Below are 10,898 nucleotides of genomic sequence, written 5' to 3' on the forward strand. Positions count from 1 at the left end.
GCGGGCCAGCTACCAAGTAATTGTGTAATTTGTATTAGTAGAATTTTTACTGTCATTGTCAACTAACCAATGTTTGGAAGAACACACATATTTCTACAGATGTTGACATTTTAGAATGCGACCTTTCCGGCCAAAATTTAGTATAACTATGAGTCTGTCATGAAGAGTCATGTCTTATGTGGTTCTGAAGACAGTTACTGTGTCTAGATGATAAATACTAGACAGTCACAACAACAGTTGGTCTGTAAGTTTCCCATAATGTCTCTGTTACAAAGTACCCTTTCTTGTCACCTTATTGAGAAATAGCTGAACCTCAAACCATGTTATTTTCTAACTCATAGAAATATTTTTTAAATGTCCATAATTAATGCTATTATTGTTTTGGATGGAAAGGTGTCCAGAAAAGGTCAAATATCTGTTTTCTTTTAATGTAATTTGTGCATAAGCAGAAAAAGATTATTACTAATGAATTACTGTTCTGTACATTATCAGGTCCCCAAAGTCCTTGTGAGCGAACAGATTTACGGATGGCTATTGTTGCAGATCATCTGGGACTGAGTTGGACAGGTAATTAAAAGGTTTTTCTAAAATCCTGTTATCTGCTACCATCTTCAGGTAAATAGGATAAGTTAAGGTCTTACAATGCCAAACAATAACATTTTCTTAGAAAAAAATCCTTCACAATATACAAATGAACAATATAAATACATTAAATAAATAAAGGAGTGAGTGGTTTTGAATTAAATTAATGAGTTCCTGTCAAGAAACCTCCTTTTTGACTAGAACTAATCTGGCATCAAGCTAGGCTTGACTCATCAGCCGTAGTTGATCCAGTCAACTGTTCCTTCTCTCCATTCTCTCTGACCTGGGCATCACTGGCAGAGCACTTTCCTAGCTTGAATCTTACCAATCTGTGTTCATTCAGGGTGTTGTGGCAAGGTCAGCTTTCGCCTCCTCACCAGCTCTCCACTGGGGTCCCTCAATGGTCAATGCGGGGGCCCTATATCATATACACAGTATCATATATACAACCTCACTGGGGCCAATAATCCGCTTTTTCATACCACTGCTATTCTTATGACACCCAGCTCTACCTGTCATTTGCCTCAGATGAACCTTCAGTCTTAGACTAGATTTTAAACTGTCTCTTGGACACGTCAGCATGGATGCAGAATCACCACCTCCAGCTTTAACCTTGGTAAAACGGAGCTCCTGGTTTTCCAGGCCAGCCAATGCATTCATCACAATTTTAACATCAACACCAACACATTGTCTCTTGCTTGTACCAAGGCTGTTCAAAATCTCATGGTTGAGGATCAACTGACTTTTTCTGATTATGTAGCCTCAGTCCCCTGGTCTCGTTGTCTTATTCAGCATCAGCAAAATTGGGCCATTCCTAACCCAACACACCACTCAGCTGCTGCTACAAGTCATGGTGATCTCCCGCATGGATTACTGCAATTCTTTTGGGAGTGCCAATGTGCTTGCTTCAGATGGTCCAGAATGTGGTGGTGCTTCTGGTCTTCACCCAACTGAAGTGGGCCCGCATCAGCCCACTGCTGCTGGAGCACCACTGGCTACCTGTAGCTGCCCATATTCAGTTCAGTCCCTTCTGCTGACCTACAGAGAATCAGCTGGGTCTGCTCTTCTTACTGGAACAGCTTTGTTGGAGCCCATCTGCCCCTCTTCTGCTGTGTTCCTCAAATGATGGTTTTCTGGCAAAGCTGCTTGTTCAGACACGACAATCCAAACTCTTCTCTTTTTCCCCGATGGTGGAACAACTTCCAGAGCTCTGTCAGAGCAGGAGCGACCCTCTCTACTTTCAAAAAGATCTTGAAGACTCAGCTCATCTGGGAGATCCTGCTCTCAACGGCATATCTCTTATCTCCTCCTCTCTCATCTCTACTCTCTCTTTATATCCCTCTTTACTAACTCTGCACAGCTCTGCTCTGATAGTTGCACCAGGTAGTTTAGGACTATAAGCTTTCAGTCTCATTAGTGTCAGTTGCATACAGTAGTGGCTTGATTGTGTCTCGGCGCAAGTCGCTTTGGACAAAAGCAACCTGTAAATGACTGAAATACAAGTACATCTATGTTACGCTCTGAAATGTGTTTCCATGAATAATGTGATATGTTCAGACCACATGTTAAATATTTGAGTTGTTGGACTGAATTAGTGACCATTTCTCACCACAGAACTAGCACGGGAGATGAACTTCACAGTAGATGAGATTAACCAGATCAGACTAGAGAATCCCAACTCTCTCACAGCACAGAGCTTCATGCTGCTCAGGAAATGGGTCAGCCGGGAAGGGAAAAACGCCACAAGTAAGACTTTGTATAACTAAAAATACTCTTTTTTTCTTTCTCAGTTGCCTCCTTGTAAATCATGTTGCTTTTTTATTTCTCATTGTTGCTTTTTCTTTTTGCCGTTTTCCACAGCGGATGCCTTAACCACAGTGTTGGCCAAAGTCAATCGGATGGACATAGTTACTTTACTAGAGGGCCCAATATTTGACTACGGTAACGTTTCAGGCACAAGATGTTTTGCCGATGACAGTTCAGTTTTCCGGGATCAGGCGGATGGTAAAGTTCCTTTTTTGTCTCACTAACCTCTAACTTTTTTCTAACTTGTACGGCGTTAGAGCACAGATTGTCGTATAAATCTGAAGTAAATGGGCCCACTAATCAGTACTTTGATCTGTTCAGTTCAATGTAGAAACAATGATGTTTCCAGCTTTAACTCTTCACATAATGATTTCCATTGATTACACTTCTTCTAAAGTAACAGTGATCTTTGAAAATGAAATGTGCTTGACTCCTTCTAGCAGTCACGTATCCAGCTGAGCATGTCACATTTTATCGCATGTCGCATAGAACATACTTTTTAGATGCTTTGACATCTGTTTGAGCAGAAAGATATTATGATCTTGTAGTCTATATATTTAGTCCATCTAGTTCTCCTCCTGCTTCTCTGAGCCTTCCTTGGAAAGATAAGAGAATGTTCCTCTGTGAAGGGCCTCCTCTTCCTCCTCCCTGTCTTCCAGTTCACCACCAAGGCTGCAGCATTATCGGCTGATGTTATCTTCATGCACATAACAGCTCTTAGAATACTAAGAGCCATGTGTTGATATTTCCTAGTGTCATGTATGAAACCATGCCAACCCAGCACATCCTTTAATTTATTTATCTTCGCCTTGTTGCAAAAGCACTTTTCTCATCTGAATTTTTGTTTCTTTTTTCCATAAACCCCCCTCATTCCTTTTCCCATAGTTTGCATAATTATTCCTTTAACTCCTAAAACCACTACAGGGCCCTTTTTCCTGCATCCCACCTTTTCATCACGGACGCTTACACCGCCCCCGACTCCGCTCTCAGCCACTGCAGCGCTTCCCTGCCATCCCTTTTCTTCACGCCGATCTCCAAGTTATGAGTCATCTATTTTGCTAAGAGACTTGGCACCGCCAGTGCAGTTTGAACCATTACAGCCCAGCTTACTTGAACCCCAGTTCCCTACTCCTACTGCTGACCCACATCAAATTCCTGCCCTCTCTTTCTCCCCGCATCCACCCTCCCCAATTCCTCTCATCACCTCACCTTTACCTTTGACATCTGCTGATACCTCTTCTGAACCCATTGCCTTGCCTGTCTCACCTCTGGCCGCAGCCTCTCTGAGCAGCGAGCATTTAACATGTCAGGTGGCGTTTGGCTCCTGTCCTGCCTCCACAATCCCGTCCATGTCCCCATCTACGTCCTGTTGTCCTAGCCCCAGTCCTTCCTCCCCTCCGCCTCCTTCCTTGTCTCCTTGTCCTGTGTGCCAGTGTACCTGTGCTCCTTCCAACCCTGCACCTGCTCACAAACACAATGACCCCTCTACAATGGAAATACTCATTTAGCTTCTTCTGCTCTTTCTCTTTTTCTCTCACATCTTTCATCTTTCATCTTTTACATTAACACCTGTAACTTTCATTCTTGCAGTTTAATTGGTTTCTCGTCACTAATCTGGCAAATATTTAATGGCACAAAAGAACTAACTCCTGGCTCCTGACAGCATTAAAAGTTGTCTATATAAAGGAACATATTTGATGTTTGGAGGCTTTAAACCTCGGGAAAAGTGCTTTCTGTATGGCAGACTGCCCTAGGACTAAGGACCTGCTCTTGTATATATAGTTCATATTACTATGGCTTCCTTTCCTTGGTTCTTCAGCAAAGACTCTGGCTACATCCTGACATTATGTAAGCAGGAGGGCAGCACTGAAATATTAAGATTTATACAGTAAGCACACCTTTTAGAGTGACAAATGCTCCTCCATACACACTATACCCTTAATATGACATTTAAATCAATCTATTTGACTCAACCATCATGACAGTTGTCTGAACACATGCTTTATATTGTGTGCAGGTGCCATTGTCCATGTCACAGTGTTTGTATGTTATATTCTTTTGTGGCATGCTTTGGAGTGTGTATGCCTCTACCTTTGTCATCGTGTCACCAACAGATTATCAGAACATTCTAGCGGAGCTGCGGTCCCCTGTAGCACTGCATTCTGACACCCAGTTCCTGGAACCAGAACTCCCAGTCACTCCAAACCTTTTCCCTGTGCACCACCGAGACTGCCTTTATGTGAAGACAGACATCCCTTTGCTGCCTGGCTCCCAGACCCTACCCTGGAGCCCCCAGACTGAGCCCAATAGCAGAGGGCAAGTCAACCCCCCTAGACCCTGTGAGCTTGTCCTATCGGTTCCAGCTTTTGAACTCCCTGATCCTCTTCCTCCTGAGGTCAGAAAGCCCCACATCGCTCTGAATGACCAGCTGCTTTTGAGTGAGGAGGAGGACAGACTTTATCAAGGAATGGAGCTGAGCTGTAAGACCAAGTCCCACCCCCACCTAGCAGTGTGCGAGTTGGACACTGACATGGCATTCTCCACGTCTTCCCCTTCACTCACATCAATCGCATCCATCACCCCTTCATCACCTGATAGACCAGGAATGGCAGGTGGACGACAAACGTGTGTTCTAATTGGTAAGCAGGTAGCTGTAGGTTCAAAGGAAAATAAAAAGGATGTGAAGATGGAAATGGAGAAGGTGGCTAGGATGGTTACTACAGAGTTGGAGGGAAATGTGAAAAAGTGGTTAAAGCTGGACTTCTTCAAAAATGTAGAGAGAAAATGTGAGATGATAACAAAAGATAGGTCTGAGTGGGCAGATGCAGAAGCAAATGCTTTGCTTGAACAAGGAGAGAAAGAGAAGCTTGTGGTTGAGATGAAGGGGGGAGGTAGTCATGTGGAGGTAAGAGAGGTCCACAGCAGGCCAGGAGCACGGCTCATTCCTGCTGCGTCTGATTTCAGAAATAACAAAATAGAACCTATGATTGTCACAGAATTCATTGAAAGAACATTGAAGGGTGAAAGATTTGAAGGGGGCAGTGAGGTAAATGTCTGCCAGGGTGGAAAAATGGGTACTGTAGATCTACAGTTGGAGGATAAAGAACGGTTATCTGAGACTCAAAGTGATGCGTGCCTCATATCAGAAGGGGATGTTGTGGCTGAGGGCTGGATTGTAGCTCGGCTCTTCCCCCAGGCCTGGGGCGATCATCACAGTCAATTAGGATCCACTGAGGAAGAGGAGGAGGGAGATGAAGAACTCACAGGAGGATTGCTGTTGGAAGTTGTGGAAAAAGGACAATGCACAGAGGGGGAAAAGGAGCTCAAAGGGATGATAGAAGTCAGGTTTGAAGAGAGTTTTAATCAGGTTGAACAGACAGAAAAGGAAGTGTTGTCACTTGTAGGTTGGCACAGTGATTCTTCCAGTGTAAACGTGGAACCGCCAACACCAGGCCGCAGCGTCAGCTCAGATCTGCTGGACAGGCGAGAGAGGTAAAAGCTTTTGTGCCATCAGATGAACTACACACTCACATAAAATGTATTAAGCTCATTCGTGTTTGAAAGCTCTGCAGGTATTTAAATCTTCATACCACTGCAATGCTGATCAGGCTTCTTTTTGCCCGAACAGCCAAGAAAACTCTAGCGATTCCATTACTTCATCTTCTAGAGGAGAATCCAGGAAATCTCGACGCAATGGCAACGGCTCTAAGCATTCACCTCAGGACAGCTCCTCGGACTTATCCAATGATAGGAAGGAAAAGGACGCACTGATATCGGAAAAGAAAGTTCAGGTAACATTGGAAACTTTTCTATCACCATTTAGTACCCAACAGCATCACCACCCTTTGTCCTCTTGTAATATAAGTGCGCTGGGATGGCAGACTTCACAGGTTTTTTATTTGGTTTAACTGAGATTCTGTCTCTTATTTTTGAAGCAAGTGGTTTTGCTCTGTGTTCCTGCTGAAGGCAGAGTTGGCTTTTTTTACTGCACATGAAATGAAAGACACTTAAACCTTTGATGCAAGCAACCTAAAGAACTATAAGTGACATTTCTTTATATGACTCTCCATGTCTTTGCACAACTATTTGACCCTTTTAGCAGCAGGTTAGTGTAGATTCCGGGTCCGAAGAAGAACAGACTGTAACCACCAGAATCTTCAGACGGCGTCTCATTCTGAAGGTATCATAAAAACCTGGAGTAGAAGCTGAGCCAAGCCATCTTTAGCTTAAGCTCTTAGGTGTTCGCTGGTGTGCAGTGTTCAGCAGAACTACTGCTGGTGTTGGGGCCCCTCTCCTGTCTCATTCTCTGTTGTCACTTTCCATGGAATCTCACATTATGATGTAGATGTTTATTCTGGCTGTGTGAAAACTGTCCTATTTCAGCTTTTCTTATACTCTGTCAGAGTGTGCGTGTGTGTGGGTGTGTGTGCGCGTGTGTGTGTGAGGTGACCAGGGTGAGAAAATGTTTTTCTTTCATATATTGACAACAAACACTTGCAGGGAGAAGAAGCAAAGAATATCCCCGGCGAATCTATGACTGAAGAACATTATATGGACCATGATGGTAACCTCATCAGTAGAAAAGTAAAGTATAGTTTTGTAACCTTCCTAACTCCTGAGAAACGCTCATCGTATGAGGAGAAGGCTGCTTGTTTTTATTAGTCACATTGAGATTTTTCCCTTCCTCTTTAAAAATCGACCTTTGGTAGGTAATCAGGAAGGTGATTCGTCGGGTATCTACTCCCACACCCGATAACCATGGACGTGACACACGGTACTGGTTCTGTCCCAGTCTGCCAGGAGATGGGTCCGAGGTTGGCATGATCAGACCTTTTGACTATATTCTTGGTGAACACTGGAGCACTTGACGTAAATCTGCATTGGGATCAGTCTGTGAAAGTAACTCCCAGGCTGACAAGGTGGTTTTAAAAGATAAAAAAACTCTTCCACCAGCATCTCCATAAGTGCCTGGGGCCCAGCTCATGACCAATGCAACACCTGTGATGTGGCTGGCGGTGTTCTGAACCTCCGATGACGTTACCTTAATTCTGTATGTTGATGTGACGTCAGCATGTCACTACAACACTCATTGTCTGGGTTAAAGATGCATTAAAATTTAGAGGTACCTTTTGTTTGCACTGTTCCTGCAGCTTTACGTCAAAAAGAACTCTGCGTAGTGGAAGCTCTGTCCTTGGTCAGCTTATTTTCTGACTAACCTGGTGGCCTGAGAGAGCCACCCTGTTACTCTGCTCTAACAGGGTGCATTTTTGCTGTGTTTTGACCTGGTTTGGTTTTCATTGTCCTACCAAAATAAAAGAGCTGCTGACTTATGTGCTTTGTTTGTTCTTTTGAAATGTGAACTGGATTACCAGTCACCAGTTGCACTAAACTGTCTCTCTGGTTCCTATTGTTGTCCAAGATAACAACCTTCTCCTCCTCCAGGATGGAGTGACTCTGGTTCTGACTGTTACAACTTACATTTCTACTTTCAGCTTGTTTCCTTTGATGTGTGGATCTCTCTTGTATTCGTTTTCCTTTTCAGGGTTAAATGTTGTTTTTCATCCTCTTTTCACACATATATTTCTGTGCCTGTCTTTATTTTTAGCAAGGAGAAGGATCGAGGAGCAGCAGACGTAAAGAGGAAAGACGATTGGGGGATAAAAAAGGCCACTCATAGACAATTTTGTGGTCTATCAGGTACATTAACTGTCAGTTTAATTGTCATACTGCAAAATACTGAAATGCAGCCTCATAGCCAGAAGGTTATGTGTTCTGTTCCTGCAAAAGCCTTTGCAGTTCTCCACACATGTCTCTTCTTCAGTGCCATCTTTGGTGACACATTTGTTAGTGCGTTTGGTTCCATGTCTGATATTGTAGTACTGGCACACATGAATGAATGCAGAGTTGAAGCCTGACAGAAAAGCCGATCCCACTTATTCTCCATGCTGGACTGTTTGATCAGCCTTTGGCTGAGAGCCTGACGTGACCGAGCTGGTCAGAGCGGCTCAGCCTTGAACCCAGACAGGACCTATTGTGCTCTCTCTTGCTCTGATTTAAAAAAGAATGCTGCTTCTTTCAGTTTTACCTGCTCTACAGCTGGAGTGTCTGCTTCCATAACCTCTGATAATGATAGTCATTGAAGTGATGCTGAACTCCAAACAAGGGATCATATGTTCCCAGATTCACCAGTATGTCCGAGCCCAGTTACCCTGTGGCACTCTGCTACTGACGGTGAGGGGACAAACACCTCAGCATTATTGCCGTCATTACTGCTTTTTGTTCACTAAATCCCCGACGCACAATGGTGTTGTTGTGTGTTATCCAGCTGTCCAGACCGTTAATCCCTGCTGCCATTCACCTCTGCTGCTTTTGCACAGAACCAGTCCATCAGTGCAAAAAGCTGAGTTTGGATGGCGAGGGCGGCCACCATGACGCCATGCTACCATCTGTAGATGCACACTCCAAATCTGCTTTAATGTGACTGATAAAGTTGATGGAAGGGCAGGATTCTGTCATCTTTTCTGCCTTTCAGATGTTCAGGCTACAAGCTCAATCACTCCTGGGAATGAGGCTCTTCGGAGGACGAAGACTTCCTGAGAAAGACGTGACAACTTTCGCATGAGCATGTAAACGTGACGAGCTGTCAGTCAAAAGTGCTGCAGCTTTTTCTGACGGTTGAGCCACAGAAAATGTTTCTACATCCGGAAGAATAAAATGTGCCACTGGTCCACTGAGAGCTTTTTGATTAGTTCTAAAGAAAAAGACTTTTCACTGATGACCACAGTGGTCCAATCTGGGATGGAAGATGGCACAAAAAAACCAAGACAAAACCCGTTCGACCCAACTTTAACACCCGCCTTATTTGCTTTCAGTTTCTTCCCGAAGACCTGCTATCACCAGCACGGAAATTTTGGGACATTTTTCTTCCTTTTTGAAACTTTAACACAAAACCTTTTTCTGTATATAGACTTCCAGTGTGTAAAAATGGGGTGAGCAGTTAAAAAAAGGACTAAGGAAAGTAATTTTTCACATAATTTCAAACAGATTTTTGAAATAAGTCCACTTTTTAAGAATTGAGTGTAATTTCACAGTTTATTGTGTAATTAATGATTAAAGCAGGTATAATGTTTGTACATGAAAAAAGCTTGTTTGATTTTAAATGAGGAAACTTTCTTGTAAAATGAAATGTCATTGATTCCCAAAGTGGGAAGAAAACTAATCATACAAAGAGTTTTTCATGCATGCTGTTCAGTATATTTAAAGAGGACTTTTACGAGTTTACAAACATTATTCGGATCAGGAAGCCCTTTATCTGTGTGTGCATGGCCCCAAAACCTCAACACAGTTTTCTATCTTCCACTGCAAACAAAACCACTCAGACGTTTCTCACCTTTGTTGAGAACGAGGGTGTGATGTCTTGTCTGTCTTTGTGTAAGAGGAGGGGGTTTCTGCAACAAGAATAAAATAATGTGAATGTAAATGCTCGTAGGCCAACTCTGTAGAAATACCAGTGTGTCATACGTGTTGGCTGTAAAGACGTAGGAGTCTCTGTTCACTGTTTGTTCCCACTTAGAAAAGTGTCCGTTTGGTTTTCTAACTGGAAAATGGGGCATTTTAGTTTGACTTTTCTAATTTGTTAATTTAAATCATACATTAAGGACACTTAAAGACATTATTTGATTGTAGTCTGGAATAGCATTGTATAACAAAACACTGAATCATCAAGATAATTATTTAAGCATTAAATAAATGGCGTTTACCTCTGAAACTGTGTGATGTTTTAGGCTGAATGTCAATAGGCGCTCCAATAGACATTTTCTTTAGCTCATCGGCAAAGTTTTATTATACATAGCGTTAGAAAAGATATTTTTTATTGATTTTCAGTGGAGTCCTTGTAGCTGAAGTGGTGTTCTACTGGTATGGCGGTTCATGCCAACGTCTGCTGTTTAATAAAAATGATGTGATTTTGAGGGGTTTGGCTCCTCAAAGAAGCCAGGCAGGGTGCTACTGTATAACACAGCCCTTCTCTTACTACTATATCAGTCAGCAGATAAATGATCCTTTCATATTACTGATCTGTCAATTTGTTTCATATGTGTTTTCACTAGAGAAGATTTTCTGATGTACAATCCGTACTAACAAGAGTGAAGCCATTGAACTACTGTAACTATTCTAGCACTTTGGTTATTCAAAGTCTTTTAGAAACTATAGCAGCAATGATGCCACCACAAATGTTTCACACATCATAAAAAAATGATCACAAAAATAAAAAAAAAGCCTTGATTTTGCAATATCACTGTTTCTGTTCTTTGTCTCCTTGGCTAGGTTTTCATTGTATAACTCAAAGCCAGCAGGTGACAAGTGCTTGTGAATAATTCTGCAGCATATGTGAGTAAATCACATTTATCCTGGATATTTCCCAGCCTTTTCCTCTATTAAAACATCGACGGGCAAAATTGGGAACAAAGCTGAGCACATAGTATCGCAGTTACTCCCCAATGTATGTGTTT

At 42.6% G+C, this 10,898-nt stretch overlaps 1 protein-coding gene across 30 annotated transcripts in view; it reads left to right on the plus strand.

Annotated features, from left to right (window-relative positions):
- LOC101067381 (ankyrin-3-like) overlaps positions 1-10,684 on the plus strand; it is a 79,139-nt gene extending 68,455 nt beyond the window's left edge. For 23 of the 30 annotated variants that reach the window (XM_029835496.1, XM_029835497.1, XM_029835507.1 and 20 more), the window contains 10 exons: positions 493-567; positions 2,197-2,328; positions 2,443-2,586; positions 4,503-5,880; positions 6,017-6,179; positions 6,488-6,568; positions 6,889-6,972; positions 7,098-7,202; positions 7,994-8,085; positions 8,921-10,684. In XM_029835496.1, coding sequence (XP_029691356.1) covers positions 493-567; positions 2,197-2,328; positions 2,443-2,586; positions 4,503-5,880; positions 6,017-6,179; positions 6,488-6,568; positions 6,889-6,972; positions 7,098-7,202; positions 7,994-8,065 — 2,234 coding nt within the window. In that variant the 3' untranslated portion in view covers positions 8,066-8,085; positions 8,921-10,684. Of the gene's footprint in view, positions 1-492; positions 568-2,196; positions 2,329-2,442; positions 2,587-4,502; positions 5,881-6,016; positions 6,180-6,487; positions 6,569-6,888; positions 6,973-7,097; positions 7,203-7,993; positions 8,086-8,920 lie in introns of those variants that run through there. The other 7 variants (XM_029835506.1, XM_029835493.1, XM_029835503.1 and 4 more) reach the window with 7 other exon arrangements.
- Positions 10,685-10,898: the final 214 nt, after the last annotated feature.

This window comes from Takifugu rubripes, chromosome 4, assembly GCF_901000725.2.
Source record: "Takifugu rubripes chromosome 4, fTakRub1.2, whole genome shotgun sequence".
NCBI classification, from domain to species: domain Eukaryota; kingdom Metazoa; phylum Chordata; class Actinopteri; order Tetraodontiformes; family Tetraodontidae; genus Takifugu; species Takifugu rubripes.